We start from the raw sequence: 23,297 nt of genomic DNA, 5'->3' as shown, positions 1-23,297 counted from the left end.
TGGGTTTGGAAACAGCCTCTCTCACTGCCTGGCTGGCTAGTGAGTCTCTGCTGGTATTGAATAGCACACAGCTTGTTGGACTTGGCTGAATATTCAGCCTCAACAATCAATTACAAGACCAACCTGCTGAATGAATGAATGATTATATCAATACAAGTTTGCCTAAGGCTTACATCAAAGATCATATCCTAGCTCTTGACACATGGCAAGCAATATATTAGTKAACTCCTTAGTGAGAAACCCCCTGCCAGTCTGTAGACGGTGTGGGTTTAGGTTTGAATTGTATGTGTACAGTATCCCAATCAATCCCTCTCTGTGGTTCTGTCCACAGGATTCCTCAGTACTATATGTGTGGAGTTGAACCCCTCATTATACTTGAGTCAGGCTGGTCCTTTGATGCAGCGGTTCCGGTGCAGATGGCTGCTTCCAGGGGTTGGCCTTGATTAGCAGCTTGTTAGAGGTTTACTGTATAAAGGTTGTGTGTGTGTGTGTGTGTGTGTGTGTGTGTGTGTGTGTGTGTGTGTGTGTGTGTGTGTGTGGTGTTGTGTGTTGTGTGTGTGTGTGTGTGTGTGTATAAACATCCTCAGCCACCCCCCACGCAGAGGTGGCTGAGTTCAAAGACTAACAGTAAATACAACATTTATTGGGAGAAGATTTAGAGGCAATCACTGCCCCCTTGTGGGAGTTTATAGTAGTACAAAGACTTGAAAAACAGTCCATGGAAATCATAGGTCTGCCTTGGTCATGCAGTGGTACAGTGATAGCACACCCGACACAAAGACATATGACTACACAGAATGGAAGAAAGGCTGTGAATGTACATAAAGAGCCCAGAGCAGACTGCTCTAAAGCCTAAATCTGAGGCTGTGTCCAGATGGGCAGACAGACAGTGGACACAGGGCAGGGTATGTCCAGTTTAGAGGGCAGTCTGTCTGTTTGTGATGGGCTGCGCTAGCAGCATTAGGATTATGGAATTACCCAATCATGAAAAGTACTCAATAAAGCTGCTCAATGCGCTCCACTCTGAGTCAGATCGCTGCGTTTATCTGTAGTACGGCTACTGTGTGTGGGTGTGTGTGTGTGTGCTTGTGTGTGCGTTCTGAACTTCTGTCTCACATCTCTCCTTCCTCTCCCTGTGTCTCCAGCTGGCAGGTGTAGCGCGGTAGGGGGCGGTAGAGAGCATGGCTGAGCCCAGCCAGCCCCAGGAGAGCAGCAGTCTGCAGAGGAAGAAACCTCCATGGCTCAAAGTGACCATCCCCCCACAGTTGTCTCTGGATGAGCCCTTAACGTTAATACAGGTATGATGAAACACCTCTCTCTCTCTCGATCTATCTCTCTCAATTCAATTTAAGCGGCTTTATTGGAATGGGAAACATGTTTAAATTGCCAAAGCAAGTAAAGTAGATAATAAACAAAAGTGAAATTAACAATAAAAAATMAACAGTAAACATTACACTCACATAAGTAAGTTACAATAGAATAAAGACATTTCAAATATCATGTTATGTCTAAATACAGTGTTGTAATGATGTGCAAATAGTTTTTATTTTATTTATTTTTATTTCACCTTTATTTAACCAGGTAGGCCAGTTGAGAACAAGTTCTCATTTACAACTGCGACCTGGCCAAGATAAAGCAAAGCAATGCGACAAAAACAACAACACAGAGTTATACATGGGATAAACAAACGTACAGTCAATAACACAATAGAAAAATCTGTGTACAGTGTGTGCAAACTGGTTTCCCTTATCTTGTGGTAACAGGTCACAAATCTTGCTGCTGTGATTGCACACTGTGGTATTTCACCCAATAGATACAGGAGTGTATTAAAATTGGATTTGTTTTTGAATTCTTTGTGGGTCTGTGTAATCTGAGGGAAATATGTGTCTCTAATATCTACATTTGGCAGGAGGTTAGGAAGTGCAGCTCAGTTTCCACCTCATTTTGTGGGCAGTGTGCACATAGCCTGTCTTCTCTTGAGAGCCAGGTCTGCCTACGTCAGCCTTTCTCAATAGCAAGGCTATGCTCACTGAGTCTGTACATAGTCAAAGATTTCCTTAAATTTGGGTCAGTCACGGTGGTCAGGTATTCTGCCACTGTGTACTCTCTGTTTAGGGCCAAATAGCATTCTAGTTTGCTCAGTGTTTTTGTAAATTATTTTCAATGTGTCAGGTAATTATCTTTTTGTTTTCTCATGATTTGGTTGGGTCTAATTGTGTTGCTGTCCTGGGGCTCTCTGGGGTCTGTTTGTGTTTGTGAACAGAACCCCAGGACCAGCTTGTTTAGGGGGCTCTTCTCCTGGTTAATTTCACTGTAGGTGATGGCTTTGTTATAGAAGGTTTTCTGGACACTCACTCACTCACACCTTATGTTCCAGATACAATGCAAATCGATAGACCGAAAACACACTTATACAGGTACAGCACACACATTCATAGATACAGTTACTATAATCTGGCCTGTATACAGGTASTGTAATCTGGCCTACATACAGGTAGAGGTAGTGTAATCTGGCCTACATACAGGTACTGTAATCTGGCTTACATGCAGTTTCAATAGATGCATTACAGTGACAACCAGCTACAGTAAATCCACTGAGCTATTGAGGAGAAATAACTTTTTGTTGTCTGGTGTGTGTTGCAGCCGGTGAAGAGGCAGAGGTTCCTGCACAGTGTGAGCATGCCCTGTGAGATCACACAACCAGGCATCGCAACCTTTGACCCCAGCAATTATCTCCGACCCCCTCTGCAGCGCCAGCCCTCCATCACAGAGACCATCAAGAGGTGAGACCACACACACACGTGCTTGCATCACACACCACACCATCCACTATCCTTGCTTAACTGCTCACTACTATGATTTCTGCATGCCCTGAATATCTTTTCTAAACCCTAACTTTTACTGACTGACTCTTCTTCCAGCTGATCTGAACTTTATACTATTTTTATTGAAAATGTTCCTCTCTTTTACTTCCCACTCTCTCTCCTTTCTCTGTATGTTTTCCATCTCTCTCCTTCTCTGCCTACCTACCTCCCCGTCTTCCCCCCGTCTGGTGTGTGTAGTGGGAAGAGGGTGCATTTCAAGCGGGTCAACACGGTCCCTCATAAGGGCCAGAGGGGCCCCCGACGGGTTTCTGTACTCGGCAGGAGCTCCTGTGTCCCCAAACTGGTCACCTGGCGCCGCTCGTCCATCCCCAAACAATTCATCAAGTAAGAGAGAGAGAGAGACAGAGGAGGGAGTGGGAGAAAGAGAGAGACACGGAGGGAGTGGGAGAAAGAGAGAGACACAGAGGGAGTGGGAGAAAGAGAGTAGGATGAAGGAAAGAAAGGTTAAGATCATGTGTTAATACAACCGTTTTAGAATCCCCTGAAGGTGTCACATGACCTGTGACTGAGAAATCCCCGAAGGTGTCACATGACCTGTGACTGAGAAATCCCCGAAGGTGTCACATGACATGTGACTGAGGATGAATCCCCTGAAGGTGTCACGTGACATGTGACTGAGGATGAATCCCCTGAAGGTGTCACGTGACATSTGACTGAGGATGAATCCCCCGAAGGTGTCACATGACCTGTGACTGAGGATGAATCTCCTGAAGGTGTCACGTGACCTGTGACTGAGGATGAATCCCCTGAAGGTATCACATGACCTGTGACTGAGGATGAATTCTCTACATCACACGTGTCAAACTCATTACACGGAGGGCCGAGTGTCTGCAGGGTTTCGCTCCTCCCTGGTACGTGATTGATGAATTAAGGTCACTAGTTAGTAAGGAACTCCCCTCCCCTCACCTGGTTGTTTTAATTGAAAGGAAAAACCAAAAACCAGCAGACAATAGGACCTCCATGGAATGAGTTTGACACCTCTGCCCTACAGCAAACAACACATCACAGATGTTTTCATCATCTTGGCGATGTTCCATGACGCATAGAGGATGCATACACACCTTTGTCCCACCCATTACCCCTCATACACACTCACAAAATTACACACACTCAATTACAAAATTCCTCATTTACCTGGCCTCCCATGAGAGTTTGACCACATCAAGGCCACTGTGAATCCATCTGAGCTCTGTAGAGCTGGTTTGTGTGTTCAGCTAACGGAGTGACGGTGGACAAACACCAGCTATCACTTTAAAGGGCTGGCCAGGCTTTCACATCATTTTGTGTATGCGTGTGTGTGGTCCAATTGGATTCCAGTAGGAGAGTTGTGTGGCAGCCTGATACAATTGCACTGTAATGACAAGCCAAGGGGACACTGTAAGTCAAATCAAATGTTATCGGTCACGTACACATATTTAGCAGATGTTATTGCGGGTGTAGCGAAATGCTTGTGTTCCTAGCTCCAACAGTGCAGTGTCATGACATTGGCCTGGGGGTAGGTTTATGACAGTCATAAATACCTCTCCCCCCCTTTTTCCTCTCTCTACCCTACTGATGTGACATTTGAAAATCCTTTGGTTAACATAGAGATTCTGGGAACATCAGAAGGTGGGGGGAAATMAACTATATTCTGGTAATCCGACCAATTGATCATATGCGGTGGTACTTAATGAATATGATGTCAGTTTGGTTGTCATCTGAGACATTCTGATCAATGATAGAATGACATAAACTCTACAGTGGAAAGTCTGCACATTGTAGTTATCGGAGTCACATGGAATTGTTGTTCAATTTAAATGTTTGAATATAAAATTATTGGTGAAGAGATGAAATGTAATTTTAGCTTCCAAATGAGAGATTTGGGTTTTCATAAGGTTAGGGCTCTGCTCAATCAGTGGCCCGCCCCTGTGAAGAAACATGGGTTATAAAACTTTTCAAACACACCCTCCTCTCCCTTCCTATATAAAGCCTTGACGACAATATAACCTGTTCCAAGTACGTGAGGTCTGCAGCCTCTGCGTTAAAATGACTAACATGTCAACTATAGAACTAAGCCAACCTCAGCGTGAGCTTTGGTTGCGAATGGTATGAACTTTGAACTKTTATTCACTACAGAAGTGATACCTCCTAGCCGTTGAGTTAGCAACAGCAGCTGCAAACGTGGGCTAGGAAAGAACAGACAGAGTATCCCGTCTACCACACAACGACGTTACTACAACGTATCCAATTTACCAGCAGAGACATTATTCAAAGGACAAAGGACTCGGTTGGGCAACACGGCCTTCCATCTACCACCAACCTACTGAAGCGCAGCTCAGAGTAAATATTTATTGCATTTTCCTTTTCCAAATGGGCGGTAATTTAGAATGCATAGGATACTGTATTTACGATAGCATGGCGTCTCCCTTTGTTCCTCAAGCCTTCCCGCTCTTTCACTAAAACCCAGCCACCTTTTCTTTTGTGTAACCAGCTGTCATATCTGTTCCGTCCGCTAGGGACGTTTTCCTTTATGACCTAATTTGTAATCAAGGTATGATTCATTCTGTGTATATATAATTCTGTGTGATTAGTTAGGTATTTAGTAAATAAATAATTAAACCCAATTTTGTATTGCTGATTCAACTTGTTAGCCAGGGTTCGTGAAGATAACCAAGAATTTACAACTTTCAGATGAGACTGAATTAAGGTGACGATTAATATTGACTGCTATTGATGTAAAATATTACTAGGTCTTTAAGAGTTTATTCGGAAGATAACAGCTCTATAAATATTATTTTGTGGTGCCACGACTCTAGTTAATTACATTTACATGATTAGCTCAATCAGGTAATATTAATTACAGAGAAACGATTTTATAGAATAACATGTCATATCACTTAATCCGGCATAGCCAAAGACACGACAGCAGTATTATCTAACAATTCACAACGATACACACAAATCTAAATGTAAAAGAATGGAATTAAGAAATATAGAAATATTAGACTAAAATACAGTAGAATAGAATACAGTATATACATTAGAGATGAGTAAAGCAGTATGTAAACATTATTAAAGTGACTTGTATTCCATTATTAAAGTGGCCAGTGATTCCATGTCTATATACTGTGCATTCGGAAAGTATTCAGACCCTTTGACTTTTTCCACATTTTGTTATGTTACAGCCTTTTTCTAAAATGGATTAAATAGTTGTTTTCCCCCTCATTAATCGGCACACAATAACCCATAATGACAAAGCAAAAACTGTTTTTTAGAAATGTTGACATTAAAAATAAATAAAAAAACATAATCATAAGTATTCAGACCCTTTACTCAGTACTTTGTTGAAGCACCTTTGGCAGCGATTATAGCCTCAAGTCTTCTTTGGTATGATGCTACAAGCTTGGCACACCTGTATTTAGGGAGTTTCTCCCGTTCTTCTCTGCAGATCCTATCAAGCTCTGTCAGGTTGGATGGGGAGGGTCGCTGCAAAGCCATTTTCAGGTCTCTCCAGAGATATTCGATGGGTTTCAAGTCCGGGCTCTGGCTGGAACACTCAAGGACATTCAGAGACTTGTCCCGAAGCCACTTCTGTGTTGTCTTGGCTGTGTGCTTAGGGTCATTGTCCTGTTGGAAGGTGAACCTTCTTCCCAGTCTGAGGTCCTGAGCGCTCAGGAGCAGGTTTTCATCAAGGATCTCTCTGTACTTTGCTCCGTTCATCTTTCCCTCGATCCTGACTAGTCTCCCAGTCTCTGCCGCTGAAAAACATCCCTACAGCATGATGCCGCCACCACCATTCTTCACCGTAGGGATGGTTCCAGGTTTCCTCCAGACGTGACGCTTGGCATTCAGGCCAAAGAGTTCAATCTTGGTTTCATCAGACCAGAGAATCTTGTTTCTCATTGTTATGTACGCCTCTTGGTGGAGGGAACACAACACCCCGCTACATCTCAACTCCCCGTGGAGTGAAAAAAAGTATGTGATTGTAGGTGCAGGGAAGGTAGAAACCGTCGGCCTTGCAGAAGGACTACTCGGTGCATTGTCTTCTACCTCAATATTCTCAAAAATGGAACTAGACAAATCCACCACATCTCCCAGCATGCGAGATTGTGCCCTCGTTAACACACAAGCAGGAAAAACATGTGGAAATGCTTGAACCAATTTATCATCTGCAGTTTTGATTTCTGGGTTGTCTACTACTTCTAACACAGGAGTCACATTACCACCAGCGATATCGTTCCTTAGTAGCAATGTGACTCCTTTTACTGGGCTTGTAGACACTACACCAACACGGAAACGTCCTGACACCAAGTCTGACACTAAGTGGACCCAGTGTAATGGTACAGGTACGGTTTTTGTCTCTATACCCTGTAATATGACATGCGAGCCACAATACGCTTCAGGAGACCAGGGTAACGCATCAGTAACGATTACTGACTGCGCCGCCCCAGTGTCTCATAAGATTTGTATGGGCTTTTGATCAGCTTGTTCTACAGTTAAGGAAACACAACCGGTAGAGATAAACAGAGCATAGATAGGATCCGGTTTCCCAAATGCTGAATCAATAAGTCGATCCAACGGATGAGCCACAAACTGAACTAAACTCACGCTTTTTAATGGTTATAGGGAATGTTTCGGTTTATTTTTCAAAACCGGGCAGTCCACAATCATGTGACCCTTTTGGTGACAGTAAAAACATTCACGGATTTTAGGCTTAGGGTCGTCGGAGGGGAAAAATGACCCGAACGCAGCACTGATGACGTAATCTTTCGGCCTTCAAAACGAGGCGCACCAAACACAGTCTTGTGTATCAGAGCGTACTCATCTGCCAACACTGCTGCCTGGGCCAATGTCGCCACTTTCAGTTCATTTAAATGAACTACAATTCTATCAGGCAGGTTGCTTTTAAAATCCTCCAACAGCATCAACTCCCGAATATCAGCAAAGGTGTTAGCTTTGCTGGCTGAACACCAGCGATTAAACAGAGACTATTTGTCCATAGCAAACTCAACAAAAGTACAGTGAGAGGGTTTTTTGTGGTTCCTGAAGCGCTGCCTATAAGCTTCAGGCACCAACTCATAAGCCCGCAACACGGTAGTTTTAACTGTATTGTACTGTAAACTGTCTTCCAGGGAGAGAGCGGCTACAACTTCCTGGGCTTTCCCAGACAATTTACATTGCAACAGGAGCGGCTAAACCTTGAGTGGCCATGGCAGCACAGCTCAAACGCAGAGAAATACGAATCAACTTCCGACTCCCGAAATGGAGGGACTAACGCAATATTTTTTACTCACTTCGAAGTGGGCTTGATGATGGGCAGGTTGTGGAGTCGCACTGGAGCCAGCGTCAAGCTCCAGTTGTCGGATCCTCACCACCTTGTAGGCTTCTATTTCCATTTTCCTCATTTCTGAATCAAACTCCAGCTGTCTAACGCGCTCTTTATCTTTTAGCTCCATTTCCAAACGGGCCAGCCTCACCTTTAACCTAGCAGTTCTGCCTGAACCACCTGAAGCAGAAGGCTGCCTCCCCGCCGTCCTCCGACTTGGCATCGGAAGGTCTACACGTCTCCTCTCCTGAAGCCTCCCTCTGCTCATCTTTCAACGAGAATTTTTTTTCTCCCATTTAACCCTCCTTGACTAACACCAAAAGCTCAGCCTTTAGGGCTTTCTCAGGGTCGAAGAGTCCATAATGGTCAGCTATGGCGCAAAGGTCTACTTTACACAACCCCACCAACCGATCAACAGAGGGTGCGTCAAAAAAATTGGAGACGGCTGAGGCAGCCATTTTGTATACAGCAGCCTATTGAACACACGGTAACTAAGTAAGTCACCCAAACTCACAACCTCACAGCGCCTCAATCACCAATCACAGAGCGCTCAGAGCAGCGGGGTTCTGTGGATTTAATGATCCCGGATGAGCCCCRGTTATGATACGTACGCCTCTTGGAGGAGGGAATGCAGCACACCGCTACATCTCAAGTCCCCGTGGAGTGAGAAAAAGTATGTGATCATAGGTGCAGGGAGGGACGACAGAGGCAGAGAAAAATACCGTTTACGGGGAATTTATTCCTCCTTAACACGGTAAAGTGGGGAAAAGGGGCTGGATGGAACCAATGCAAAGAAGTAAAAATTKAAGAGTCCCCTCTCCTGCCTTACCACTACTTACCAAACCTTTAGCACCACCTGGCGCGCTAACCAAAATACAGGGGGTGGTCCGCACAGGTCTTACCTAGTGTGCATAGACAGATTAAATACTACGGTTTATGTATGCCCGCAGGCCTCTTGCGTAAACACTCTCAAGGTGCGTTCCCTTCCCCCCTAGGAACAAATGAAACAGAAGAATTTACCAATACTCAAAAGATTTAATTAACCAAAAACACTAAGTCCTATTGTCATACACATACCTCGGAAGGAGKGGCTACAAAATAATATCCACAAAACTTTTACTGACCGCCACAACAATCAACACAGGACATAAAAGAAGCTCTCTTCTGACAAAGGAACACTGGCTTTTATCAAGCTGGAGAAGGTGTTGGTAATTGCCGAGACAGCTGTATCCCCAGACGAGAGGGAGGGATCAGCCGACCAATCAGCTGCTTAGAATCCAGGAAGCAATTTTCTGAAATACACACACATACAAACCCACAACAACACAGAAACTGGAGAACGTAACACTCATGGTCTGAGAGTCTTTAGGTGCCTTTTGGCAAACTCCAAGCGGGCTGTCATGTGCCTTTTACTGAGGAGTGGCTTCCGTCTGGCCACTCTACCATCTCCACAGAGGAACTCTAGAGCTCTGTTAGAGTGACCATCGGGTTCTTGGTCACCTCCCTGACCAAGGCCCTTCTCCCCCAATTGCACAGTTTGGCTGGGCGGTCAGCTCTAGGAAGAGTCTTAGTGGTTCCAATCTTCTTCTATTTAAGGAGGATGGAGGCCACTGTGTTCTTGGGACCTTCAATGCTGCAGAAATGTTTTGGTACCTTTCCCCAGATCTGTGCCTCAACACAATGTGTTCCGGGCCTCTACAGACAATTCCTTCGACCTCATGGCTTGGTTTTTGCTCGACATGCACTGTCAACTGTGGGACCTTATATAGACAGGTGTTTGCCTTTCCAAATCATGTCCAATCAATTGAATTTACGATAGTTGGTCTCCAATCAAGTTGTAGAAACATCTCAAAGGATGATCAATGGACCTGATCAAAGGATGATCAATGGACCTGAGCCAATTTCGATTATCATAGCAAAGGGTCTGAATACTTATGTAAATAAGGCATTCTTTTTTAAATTATTACTAAATGTGCAACATTTTCTAAAAACCTGTTCTCACTTTGTCATTATGGGTATTGTGTGTAGATTGATGAGGGGAAAAATGTATTGATCAATTTTAGAAAAGGTTGTCATGTAACAAAATGTGGTAAAGTACTGTAATGACAACCAAGGGGACACTGTAATGACAAGCCAAGGGACACTGTAATGACAAGCCAAGGGGACACTGTAATGACAAGCCAAGGGACACTGTAATGACAAGCCAAGGGGACACTTTAATGACAAGCCAAGGGGACACTGTAATGACAAGCCAAGGGACACTGTAAGGACAAGCCAAGGGGACACTGTAAAGACAAGCCAAGGGGACACTTTAATGACAAGGCAAGGGACACTGTAATGACAAGCCAAGGGGACACTTGAATGACAAGCCAAGGGGACACTGTAAGACAAGGCCAAGGGGACACTTAATGACAAGCCAAGGGGACACTGTAATGACAAGCCGTAAGAGGCTGATAGTATTGTCAGCTAACTTTCTATTGACACACAGCCATTGTCACCACCTGGTTGCTATATTCATAGACATGATGATACTGTATGTGACTGACTGAGTTTGAACCCCTGGGTTATCAGTGTGCCACAGTACTGTGTAAAGCCTGCTGAGCTAAAGCCTAGGCATTAGCTTGAGAACACAGCCCAGACACAACACATAGAATACCTTACTTAACCTTTTCAGGCACAATGTTCAGGACTTTGCAACCTTGTGTGCGTTCACTTTCTCTCAATTCAATTTCAATTTAAGGGCTTTATTGGCATGGGGAACATATGTTTACATATGTCTAAAGATAGATATTGTCCTGTTTGTTGTGGCTCCCTCCTCTGCCTGACATGTACAACCTCCCTCGTTCTTTATGTCCTTCTAATCTCTCTTCCTGAGAAGTGCTGGTATGTTAGTGGGAGTATTGGCCGTTTTACATTTACACACACTCCCCAAACAGAGGGAGAGAGGAAGAGAGGGAGAGGGAGGGGAGGAGGGAAAGGGATGGGGGGAGAAGGAGGGGGAGAAGAGGGAGAGGGAGGAGAGAAGGGGAGAGAAAATATATTACATTACTTTATAAGTACTGAATGCTAAATTAAGGCTGCCAAGCTTGATACAACAATTAGCACTGTCATGTCAAGTGAGAGGTGTCAAAGCCCTTTAGCCCAACAATGGCAGGAGAGTCGCACTGTCTACTCCAACCAAATGGAGAGGCCTTAGAAGCTGCCTCCCGCTGTTCAGAGGTAATTAAAATACAGTACCCTGTGTATGTAAAGAATGATAAGACACAAAAAGAGCCCAAAATGAAGCTCCTTACGGAAAATCAAGAGACACTTCTTGCTGACTATTATAAAAATGGGAACATCAGCAACCTCATCTTCCACACAAACCATCCCCTGGCATGGCACAGTGCTATATAAGCACACTAACCTCTGTTTAGAGGGGGGGGGGGGGGTAACGAGGGGTGAAAACTCAGGATACTAGACAACGAGGACTCTGAGTCAGCTAATATAAATCTCTAGAAGTCTGAACAGTATTGTAGGTACAGGGCAACCCCAAACAGTTTCCGCTGGACTTTCACCTAATCAAAGAATTAGCTCAGCAGGAGAAGCTCTCCCTTGAGAAAGATATCCCCACCCCGAGCGGGTCAGACCAGACGTTATATAACCCCACAGAACGAGCAACCCCAAGCGGAAAGTCAACCTCCCAACACAGAGTATACTCCCTCATTGAAATGAAGGATACATTTACCCAGCTTGATGTAAGGCAGGTGGAGCTGGAACAGCAGGTGATTACACTCCAGTCAGCACAGACCCAGACAACAGTCCAGCACAACAACACCCCTTAACCAGACCAGAGAGGTAGGTGGAGAGAGACATATCTGCACTCTGGACTGTGGTGAGCCAACTTCAACAGGATAAAAATCAGGAGCAGGAGAAGAACAGCGAACTAGAGGAGAGGATCAGACTGCTGAAGAGAGGGTGAGGGGGATGGCGTGTGACCGAGAAACAACCACTAGAGAGGTGGCTACCCCCACAGAGAAGCCAGCAGAACGCCCACCTCAGCTCCCGACAAAAGTCTCGACACCACAGCAGAACAGTCCACCCCAGACCCTGACCATGTCGACATCACAGCGGGACAGACAAATGAAGAACCTTGAGCATCCCCCATCAACCACCCTGATAGCCCTCTTGACAACTTCCCCACACCCACTGAGGACACAGATTGTACTCCTTATGGACTCAAATGGAAATATATACAGAAAAAAAAAACGTTTTCCCAAACAGTGTGTCTAAACTCTGGTGTCCAAACACCCAGCTCGCCCTAGACCAGGGTTGTAACTCAAATACCCAGTGGGCCAAAATGTAAAACCTGAACAAAGTCACGGGCCAACATTGAACAAATGAACCTTTTTAATATGGACCCAAACAAGTTTTGCTTTAACATTGAATATGGAACAAGCATCGCTTATTACCATACAATATATAATTAATAGTGGAGACATGCAAAATCGAATTTCAAATGAAAAAACACATCAATGGCATTCATTTATTAAATAAATACAATTTAAATAAAAATCGTATGCCTCTTTTCTATTTGCAGCCTTCTGATTTAAATACCAAAATAAACTTTTTCCACTGGCTAATAATTTTACAAAAAATGATAATAAATCAATCAACCATTCAAGCCCATGCCTTGTAGCAAGAAAAAGTGCACAAAGAAAATGTTAATTATTGCACACTGATCTAATCTGATGTGCCCAAGCCAGATACCTGGCATCTCTTCTTGGATGCTAGTTCATCAATGTCTGGGCTCAGGCTCTGAGCTGAAGAATCCTCAGTATCGAGCGAAGGTGTTCATCAGTCAGACGTCTCCTGTGAGTTGTTTGGTCATCTTCATCGAGGAGAAAAGTTGCTCGCATAGATAAGTGCTGCCGAACATGGAGAGCATCTGAGCAGCTTGGGTGCGGAGCTGAGCATTGTGTCAGGGATGAACCGTGGAAACTGTGCGGCGCCCACAGCATCATACTTTGACTTCAGCGTGTCGTTGCACTGGAGTTCAATCAGCTCCATTTGGATGTTGGTTGGTGCATTTTTCCACATCAACTGCGAAGGGATTACTAAGCAGTTCAAACCTACATTTCTGGACATCGAAGTCGGCAAATCGCCGGCTAAACTCAGCGGCAGAACACTGAGTTTTTTCAGCAAACTGTGCGCATGGGAACACTGCGCTTTTATGGTTTGGCAGCAGGGAAAATGGCAATGGTTTCCTTGCAGCATCTGATTCTCCCACAGGCACAGTTTAGTTTTAAAGGCCCTCACTGCAGCGTACATGTCTGTGATGATGCGCCCCCGCCCCTGAAGCTGCAGGTTCAGCGCATCGAGATGGCTCGAGATGTCACAGAGAAAGATATTCTGCCCCCACTTGTCCAGAAAGCTCCTGTTTTCTGCCTTTCTTTTCGCCATTTTTGGGAAGGGATAGCGCGCTGACAGTTGTAGCGTCTATGTTGCTATGACTACTGTCACAGAGGAGAGGGCGTTTCTGGGTCCTGTTCTGATTGGCGCGCGAAAACAACAGCAGAGCATTATGGGATTCGTAGTATTAGCGGTGAATGCGCTGTATAATGCCAGCTCTAGTAGTAATTTGGTATTGTCTCGCGGGCCAAATATAATTACCCAAATACAAATTTGGCCCGCGGGCCAGAGTTTGACACCCATGCCCTAGACCTTCTGTCTGAGGACCAACTAGGTTCACCTAGCCACATATAATACACACATGACCTGAGAGCACAGCAGAAAGGTTGCCACAGCACTCAAGGAGTGATTGAAAAAGCTTCTTCTACTTTCCCAATGCACAAGTGGTTATATCCACCCTGCTACCGTACAGCGTGTAAATGCAAGTTTTTTTCTGTGACTGTGGCTCAAAACCAAATTGTTTACCTGGCCACCACTTCCACCCTGGACTTGAACAGCCTTATGACCAGGTCCACCTATACAAGGCAGCAGTGCCCACCTTCGCCCGGACTCTAAAGGACATCGCTGTCAAACGCAGACCCAACACTTCACACAGGAAGCAACAGATCAATAGACACCCCGCCCAGACTAGCGAGACACTCTCCCAGACCTGCAGGAACCCCCCCCCCCCCCCCAGACCTCACACTGAGGATCCACGACGAGAAGACCTACATCCAGACCACAACACCACAACACCACCAGCCAGCATCCCCACCCCAACCAATCAACACCCCCAAGTCAACCATGCTCACACCCCATTTAGGCCCGTCAGATCAGACCTACTGTATGCCCTCCTGCCCACCCCATGCACCTCACCCCCGCAAAGAGGGCCTCAACATGGAAGTCACACATACGCCCAGGCCGTGAGGAGGCAAACAGGCGGCAAACAGGCCCAACCCCCACTCTTACACTCGCCCAAGCCAACGGCATGTACCAGATGCTCAGCAGGCTCTGCTCACACTTACTGGCCTGAGGCCKAACCACACGACCAACAATATTGMACACTTTATGGAACAGAAAGCCTTCACTATCTAATCCTGGAATATCCAAGGCCTGAGGTCATCTGCCTTTGGCCTGAAGAGCAGGAACCTGGACTTCATCAAAGAAATTGGAAATACAGACATTGTCATCCTACAAGAAGGAGACTGACCCACTGGTTGCCCTCTAGGTTACAGAGAGCTGGTAGTCCCATCCACCAAACTACCAGGTGTGAAACAGGGAAGGGATTCAGGGGGTATGCTAATTTGGTATAGAGCAGACCAAACTCACTCCATTAAATTAATCAAAACAGGAACATTTTACATTTGGCTAGAAATTCTAAAGGAAATTATCTTAACAGAGAAAAACGTTCTGTGTGCTACCGACAGTACATCCCCCTACTAGAATCCCCATACTTTAATGAAGACAGCTTCTCCATCCTGGAGGGGGAAATCAATCATTTCCAGGCCCAGGGACATGTACTAGTCTGTGACGACCTAAATGCCAGAACCGGACAAGAACCCGACACCCTCAGCACACAGGGGGACAAACACCTGCCTGGAGGTGACAGCATTCCCTCCCCCGTATGCCCCCCTAGGCACAACTATGACAACATAACCAACAAAAACAGGTCACAACTCCTGCAGCTCTGTCGCACGCTGGGTATGTACATAGTCAATGGTAGGCTTCGAGGGGACTCCTATGGTAGGTACACCTATAGCTCAACTCTTAGCAGTAGTACTGTAGACTACTTTATCCCTGACCTCAACCCAGAGTCTCTCAGAGCGTTCACAGTCAGCCCACTGACACTCCTATCAGACCACAGCAAAATCACAGTCTACTTCAACTGAGCAATCCTCAATCATGAGGCATCAAAGCTAAAGGAACTGAGTAATATCAATAAATGCTATAGATGGAAGGAATGTAGTGTGGAAACCTACCAAAAAACAATTAGGTAACGACAAATTCAATCCCTTCTAGACAACCAACTTCCTGGACAAAACGTTCCACTGTAATAGCGAAGGTGTAAATTTGGCAGTAGAAAATGTTAACCGTATATTTGACCTCTCAGCTTCCCTATTTAATCTAAACATTTCAAACAGAAAACCGAAGAAAATGAACAACAATGAAAAATGATTTGATGAAGAATGCAAAAACCTAAGAACGAAATTGAGAAACCTGTCCAACCAAAAACATAGAGACACAGAAAACCTGAGTCTACGGCTTCACTATGGTGAATCACTAAAACAAAACAGAAATTCACTTCGGAAAAAGAAGGAACAGCACGTCAGAAATCAGCTCAATGTAATTGAAGAATCCATAGACTAACCACTTCTGGGAAAATTGGAAAACACYAAACAAACAACAACACAAATAATTATCTATCGAAAATGGAGATGTATGGGTAAACSACTTCTCCAAACCTTTTGGCTCTATAACAACGAACAAACAGAAAAAACATATACATGATCAAATTCAACTATTAAAGACTATGAGAACCCACTGGATTCTCCAATTACATTGAATGAACTACAGGACAAAATACAAACCCTCCAACCCAAAAAGGCCTGTGGTGTTGATGGTATCCTAAATTAAATGATAACATATACAGACAACAAATGCAAATTGGCTATAATAAAACGCTTTAACATCATCCTTAGCTCTGGCATCTTCCCCAATATCTGGAACCAAGGACTGATCACCCCAATCCACAAAAGTGGAGACAAATGTGACCCCAATAACTACCGTGGGATATGTGTCAACAGCAACCTTGGGGAAATCCTCTGCATTACCATTAACAGCAAATTCCATCTAGACACCATTGCCCTAGAGCACACAAAAAACTATACATACCTRGGCCTAAGCATCAGCGCCACAGGTAACTTCCACAAAGCTGTGAACGATCTGAGAGACAAGGCAAGAAGGGCGTTCTATGCCATCAAAAGGAAAATAAAATTTGACATACCAATTAGGATCAGGCTAAAAATACTTGAATCAGTTATAGAACACATTGCTCTTTATGGTTGTGAGGTCRGGGATCTGCTCACCAACCAAGAATTCACAAAATGGGATAAACATCAAATTGAGACTCTGCATGCAGAATTCTGCAAAAACACCAAATAATGCATGCAGAGTAAAATTAGGCCGATACCCGCGACTGATCAAAATCCAGAAAAGAGCCATTAAATTCTACAACCATTCATACAACCATTCCATAACAAAGCCATCACCTACAGAGAGATGAACCTGTAGAAGAGTCCCCTAAGCAAGCTGGTCCTGGGGCTCTGTTCACAAACACAAACAGACCCCACAGAGCCCCAGGACAGCAACACAATTAGACCCAACCAAATCATGAGAAAACAAAAAGATAATTACTTGACACATTGGAAAGAATTAACAAAAAACCTGAGCAAACTAGAATGCTATTTGGCCCTAAACAGAGAGTACACAGTGGCAGAATACCTGACCACTGTGACTGACCCAAACTTAAAGAAAGCTTTGACCATGTACAGACTCAGTGATAATAGCCTTGCTATTGAGAGAAGCCGCCGTAGGCAGACCTGGCTCTCAAGAGAAGACAGGTTATGTGAACACTGCCCACAAAATTAGGTGGAAACTGAACTGCACTTCCTAACCTCCTGACAAATGTATGATCGTATTAGAGACACATATTTCCCTCAGATTACACAGATCCACAAAGAATTCAAAAACAAACCCGATTTTGATAAACTCCCATATCTACTGGGTGAAATACCACAGTATGCCATCACAGCAGCAAGATGTGTGACCTGTTGCCACAAAAAAAAGGCAACCAGTGAAGAACAAACACCATTGTAAATACAACCCATATTTATGTTTATTTATTTTCCCTTTTGTACTTTAACCATTTGCAGATCGTTACAACACTGTAAATACGTATACATAATATGACATTTGTAATGTCTTTTAACAGTAAACAGTGTAATGTTTACTGTTCATTTTTATTGTTTATTTCACTTTTGTATATTATAACTACTTCACTTGCTTTTGCAATGTTAACATACGTTTCCCATGCCAACAACGCCCCTTGAATTGAATTGAATTGAGAGAGAGGTCAAGGAAGGAAAAGAGGGAGAGATTAAGAAAGAGGGAGAGGCTTGTAAAAGTATTTTAGGGAGGTGGGAACAGAGATTCATAGACAGTAGATCTGTTGTCCATTCCCACTGAGGATCAGACAGCTGGAGAGAGAAAATCCATGGAGATACAGGTGGGAAGATGGAGATACAGGTGGGAAGATGGAGATACAGGTGGGAAGATGGAGATACAGGTGGAGGTACTTTAGTCTGTTGGAATGGAACGAGGGAGGGTGCTGGACATGTAAGACAGTGTGGGACTGGGTAGAGGAATAGGTGGGAAACAGAAGGGATGGAAGGAGTCGGGAAGAGGAAAGAAGTGAGAGAGAGGAAGGGTGGGTGGGAGAGAGAGAGGTTGAGGGAGGGGAGATAGGAGGAGAGAGATCACTGAAAGTATTTTACAGAAGAGCCATTTATCTTTTTATTTGTCTTAGCTGAGGGATGCTTGTTTTTTGTAAAGTGACCAACATGTAATAGAACAAGGGAAATAGCACTGATAGCGCTGATCAGTGTGATGTAAATGAGGATGTTCAACCGTCACTAAATGTCTCTGCCAAAGCTACGCGTTTGCCTCTGGTAGTGGGAAAAGTAGCAGTAGTTTCTGTCGCTAATGGCTATAGCTGTTGATATGGATGGTCGCTAATGGCTATAGCTGTTGGTTTGGATGGTCTCTACTGGCTATAGCTGTTGATTTGGATGGTCTCTACTGGCGCTGGCCATAGGCGTTGATTTGGATGGTCTCTACTGGTATAGCTGTTGATATGGATGGTCTCTACTGGCTATAGCTGTTGATTGGATGGTCTCTACTGGCTATAGCTGTTGATTGGATGGTCTCTACTGGCTATAGCTGTTGATATGGATGGTCTCTATGGCTATAGCTTTGATATGGATGGTCTCTATGGCTATAGCTTGTTGGTTTGGATGGTCTCTACTGGCTATAGCTGTTGATTTGGATGGTCTCTACTGGCTATAGCTGTTGAGTTGGATGGTCTCTACTGGCTATAGCTGTTGATTGGATGGTCTCTACTGGCTATAGCTGTTGATTTGGATGGTCTCTACTGGCTATAGCTGTTGATATGGATGGTCTCTACTGGCTATAGCTGTTGATTTGGATGGTCTCTACTGGCTATAGCTGTTGATTTGGATGGTCTCTACTGGCTATAGCTGTTTGATTGGATGTGTCTCTACTGGCTATAGCTGTTGATATGGATGGTCTCTACTGGCTATAGCTGTTGATTTGGATGGTCTCTACTGGCTATAGCTGTTGATTTGGATGGTCTCTACTGGCTATAGCTGTTGATATGGATGGTCTCTACTGGCTATAGCTGTTGATATGGATGGTCTCTACTGGCTATAGCTGTTGATTTGGATGGTCTCTACTGGCTAGTGCTTATGGCTGTTGATATGGATGGTCTCTACTGGCTATAGCTTTTGTTATGGATGGTCCTCTACTGGCTATAGCTGTTGATTTGGATGGTCTCTATGGCTATAGCTGTTGATATTTGGATGGTCTCTACTGGCTATAGCTGTTGATTTGGATGGCTTTACTGCTTATAGCTGTTGATTTGGATGGTCTCTACTGGCTATAGCTGTTGATATGGATGGTCTTCTACTGGCTATAGCTGTTGATATGGATGGTCTCTACTGGCTATAGCTGTTTATTTGGATGGTCTCTACTGGCTATAGCTGTTGATTATGGATGGTCTCTACTGGCTATAGCGTGTTTTGGATGGTCTCTACTGGCTATAGCTGTTGATTGGATGGTCTACTGGCTATAGCTGTTTTAGATGCGTTCTACTGGCTATAGCTGTTGATTTGGATGGTCTCTACTGGCTATAGCTGTTGTTTGGATGGTCTCTACTGGCTATAGCTGTTGATTTGGATGCTCTACTCGTATAGCTGTGATTTGTTGGTCTCTACTGGCTATAGCTGTTGATTGGATGGTTCTACTGCTATAGCTGTTGATTTGGATGGTTCTCTGGCTATAGCTGTTGATTGGATGGTCTCTCTGGCTATAGCTGTTGTTATGGATGGTCTCTACTGGCTATAGCTGTTGATTGGATGGCTCTACTGCTATAGCTGTTGATTGGATGGTCTCTACTGCTATAGCTGTTGATTGGATGGTCTCTACTGGCTATAGCTGTTGATTGGATGGTCCTTACTGGCTATAGCTGTTGATTGGATGGTCTCTACTGGCTATAGCTGTTGATTTGGATGGTCTCTACTGGCTATAGCTGTTGATTTGGATGGTCTCTACTGGCTATAGCTGTTGATATGGATGGTCTCTACTGGCTATAGCTGTTGATTGGATGGTCTCTACTGGCTATAGCTGTTGATTTGATGGTCTCTACTGGCTATAGCTGTTGATTTATGGATGGTCTCTACTGGCTATAGCTGTTGATTTGGATGGTCTCTACTGGCTATAGCTGTTGATTTGGATGGTCTGCTAGTCTCAGATAGCAGATATCTACGGCAAACGTTACTGGCTATCAGTGAGCTGTTGTTGCCATGTCTTCCTGTGCGGTAGATTTCTGGCTAGACCTTTGGCACTTCGGGGTCTCGGGAAACGTTTTCTTGAAAGCGGCAGAGGATAAATAGCATGCTGCACTGGGGGGGTGGTGGCGGGAGGGGTTTGATGGTATGGGGGCGGGGGGGCGAGGCGGCGAGGAGGGGAGGGCGGCGGTGGGGATGGGGGGTTGGTGGGGGCGAGGGGTAGAGGCTCAGTGGGCTGCTGGGCCTGCACATAATAATGGACTGTTTGCAAATATTTGGGCATAATTCATTATTTTAAGTGGCGATCTTGAATATATTATAACATCAATGTAATGTCTACGAAAGTAAACAAAGCAGCGCTTCTTCCTAGTGCCTTCAGATGCGGTCTCGTCAGGGAATCGGAGCACCTGGACAATCAGGTTCGGAATCTGGCTGAGTTGTCAATGTGCCGGCTTGTACATGACGCCCCGGCTAGATCTGGAAACCACTTTCCTGGAAGTTGATCTATTGATGAAATAAAGTGTTCTGGGCCTCAGTAAAATTTCATTCATATGGGCAATTCTCACGTTGTCGTCTACGTTGCATGTCCTCGTAGCGAGTCAAACCGGTTCCATTCTGATTTGGACCCTTGAGTTGACATCTCTCGACATTTTTTATTTTATTTAATTTAACCTTTATTTAACTAGGCAAGCTCAGTTAAGAACAAATTCTTTAGTATACAATGACGGCCGTACCTCGGACGACGCTGGGCAATTGTGCGCCGCCCTAGGGACTCCCAAATTCACGGCAGATGTGATGCAAGCCTGGATACATTTGTCAACTTATCGCCAGGCTTGTGCACGTTCAGTCTCAAGTCTTTTAAGATCAGTACGGCACTTCGGACAACGCTCATCCTGAATAAAAATCCAACTCTGGGTTGTACTCCAGTGAACTCAGAGGCGATGAACTCTCATTGTTTTGCCATATGCTTCATCTAGCATGGTGGCTAGCGCTTGCTGTCAGGAGATGAGGGTCGTTGATTTAGCTCGTAAAGCGTGGTGTTCCATTTAGTGAGTAAGTTACTAAATGACTGTTAAACAGGTTACGCTGTTATACATCCATGGAATATGGTTCAGAACGTGCTCATGGGTAAACTAAAATATGAGGAGCAAGGGAAGGAGCTCCATTCCAATAACGTTCTTAGCTTAAGATGTTAATGTCCGCTTTAATGCCTTCATTGAACTTTTGTTCCTTTAGAAATGATTGTGCAGTCAGCAAATTTTGAAAGAATAAGATTACCCCAAGTATTATTTTCACTCCACTTAACCTTCTGCATCAGTGGAATCAGCCTACCACTTGCTTTCAGCTCGCTAACAAGCAAGCTCAGAAATCAATCATTCTATAACCATTGCATCATCCTCCACTTCCTGCATCTCCCATCTGGCTCATCTGCTGTCTCCTACCCTGAGCCTCATCAGTTAATTGTAATCTTTTCATGTTCAACACCAAGTTGAAATGTTTGTCTGTGTCTTGTTACAGATTGTGCTCCTGTATCAGCAGGTCCCTGGTTCCAAGTTGTCCCCTGAGCCAAGCAAAGAGTCTTTTCATGAAGTCTTCCAATGCCCTTGGCCAAGAGAGACTTATGTGGGACCCTACATAAGTAGCATTAGCTGGCTGGCCCTGAATATTAACAGTGCGCCCATATGTAAGGCTGAGTCTCACCCTACTTAGGCCTTGTCTTCCTGTCTTGGCATGACTAGGTTCACTCCTAAGTGAAGCTAAATTCAATTAAAGTCTGACATGAACTCTGATTAAAGTGCCACAGTCCTCATCAGTTTACTGCATTGAGCTGTTGTACATTTAACAACCTTAAATCATCGTGATGAAAAAAAAACATCTCTAGAAGCCAATAAACATCCATCCCAAAACTTGAGGATCGACCTACTGAGTGCTCAGGTGGATGAGTGAGAAGGGCCCAGGCTAGACCAGGCTAGACATCCCAGGGTTCTATCCTCATTAGCGCTGCTGTGTGTTATGCCTGCTAGGTAGGTCCAGTCCCATATTCCTCAGTTATTTTTTTGTATTTTTTTTTATTTTACCCCCTTTTTCTCCCCAATTTCGTGGTTGTTAGTAGTTTAATTGTTCGTATGTTACTGTCGTGCTCATCGCTAAATCCGTACGGGCTCGGAGAGACGAGGTCCAAGAGCCATGCGTCCTCCGAAACACAACCAACACAGCGCACTGCTTCTTAACGACAGGCCATCCACCGGAAGCCAGCCGCAGCCAATGTGTCCGGGGGAAACACCGTACACCTGAGCGACCTGGTCAGCGTGTACTGCGCATGGCCGCCACTAGGAGTCGCCTAGTGGCGCGATGAGACGAGGATTATCCCTACCGGCTTAACCCGGACGACGCTAGCCTATTGTGCGTTGCCCATGGACTCCGGTTGCGGCTGGCTGTCGACAGAGCCTGGGCGTCGAACCCAGAGTCTTCTGACCATGCGCCAACCCGGGAGGCCCTCAGTCTGAGATTTTTAATGTCACACAGGACGAGGAAGCTAATTGCCTTCGCGTCTCAAAGTGTTATTCTTTTTGGCGGGTTTGCTTGGTGCATGCTGTTTCATCAGTGTCGTTTAGCTGATTTCTCCTCTTGAAGTAACTTTCCTTGGTTTGTGGAGGCTTGAATGAAGGTTGTCAGTGAAAGGAGCTCTCTTGGCGGGAGCCAAGAGCAGGGCTCGTGTTTCAGGGGTGATGGTGCTGTGTGGTGTTCTGTGTGTGTGTCTTGTTGTGTGTGTTTTGTGCGAGCATGCGTGGCGTGTGTATGTGTTGTGTGTGGCCCCTCTTCTCCTCCATGGGGAGTCTTGGCAGCAGGTGTGACATGCCGTAATGGGAAATTATGCTGCACGGTGCCAAAACTCTCGGAAAGGGTCACCACTGTCAACTTCGACCAAGTGCGTAACAGAAAACTACTCAGGCTTTAATGAAAGCTGTACATTTTTGTTAGTGCAAGAAGTTATTAATGGACATTCATATATTGTTTTTTTGGGGTCAACTT

General features: G+C 44.8%; 1 protein-coding gene across 1 annotated transcript in view; it reads left to right on the top strand.

Annotated features, from left to right (window-relative positions):
* Window positions 1-23,297, top strand: part of LOC111978705 (inactive rhomboid protein 1-like) — an 84,760-nt gene that overhangs the window by 50,260 nt on the left and 11,203 nt on the right. Inside the window, 2 exon segments of the mRNA XM_070448647.1 lie at window positions 1,146-1,298; window positions 2,644-2,783. Of these exon segments, the coding sequence (XP_070304748.1) occupies window positions 1,182-1,298; window positions 2,644-2,783 (257 nt within the window). The 5' untranslated portion in view covers window positions 1,146-1,181.

This window comes from Salvelinus sp. IW2-2015, linkage group LG18, assembly GCF_002910315.2.
Source record: "Salvelinus sp. IW2-2015 linkage group LG18, ASM291031v2, whole genome shotgun sequence".
In the NCBI taxonomy this organism is placed as follows: Eukaryota; Metazoa; Chordata; class Actinopteri; order Salmoniformes; family Salmonidae; genus Salvelinus; species Salvelinus sp. IW2-2015.
The sequence above is the reverse complement of the archived record's forward strand: the minus strand, read 5'-3'. Positions and strand labels throughout refer to the sequence as shown.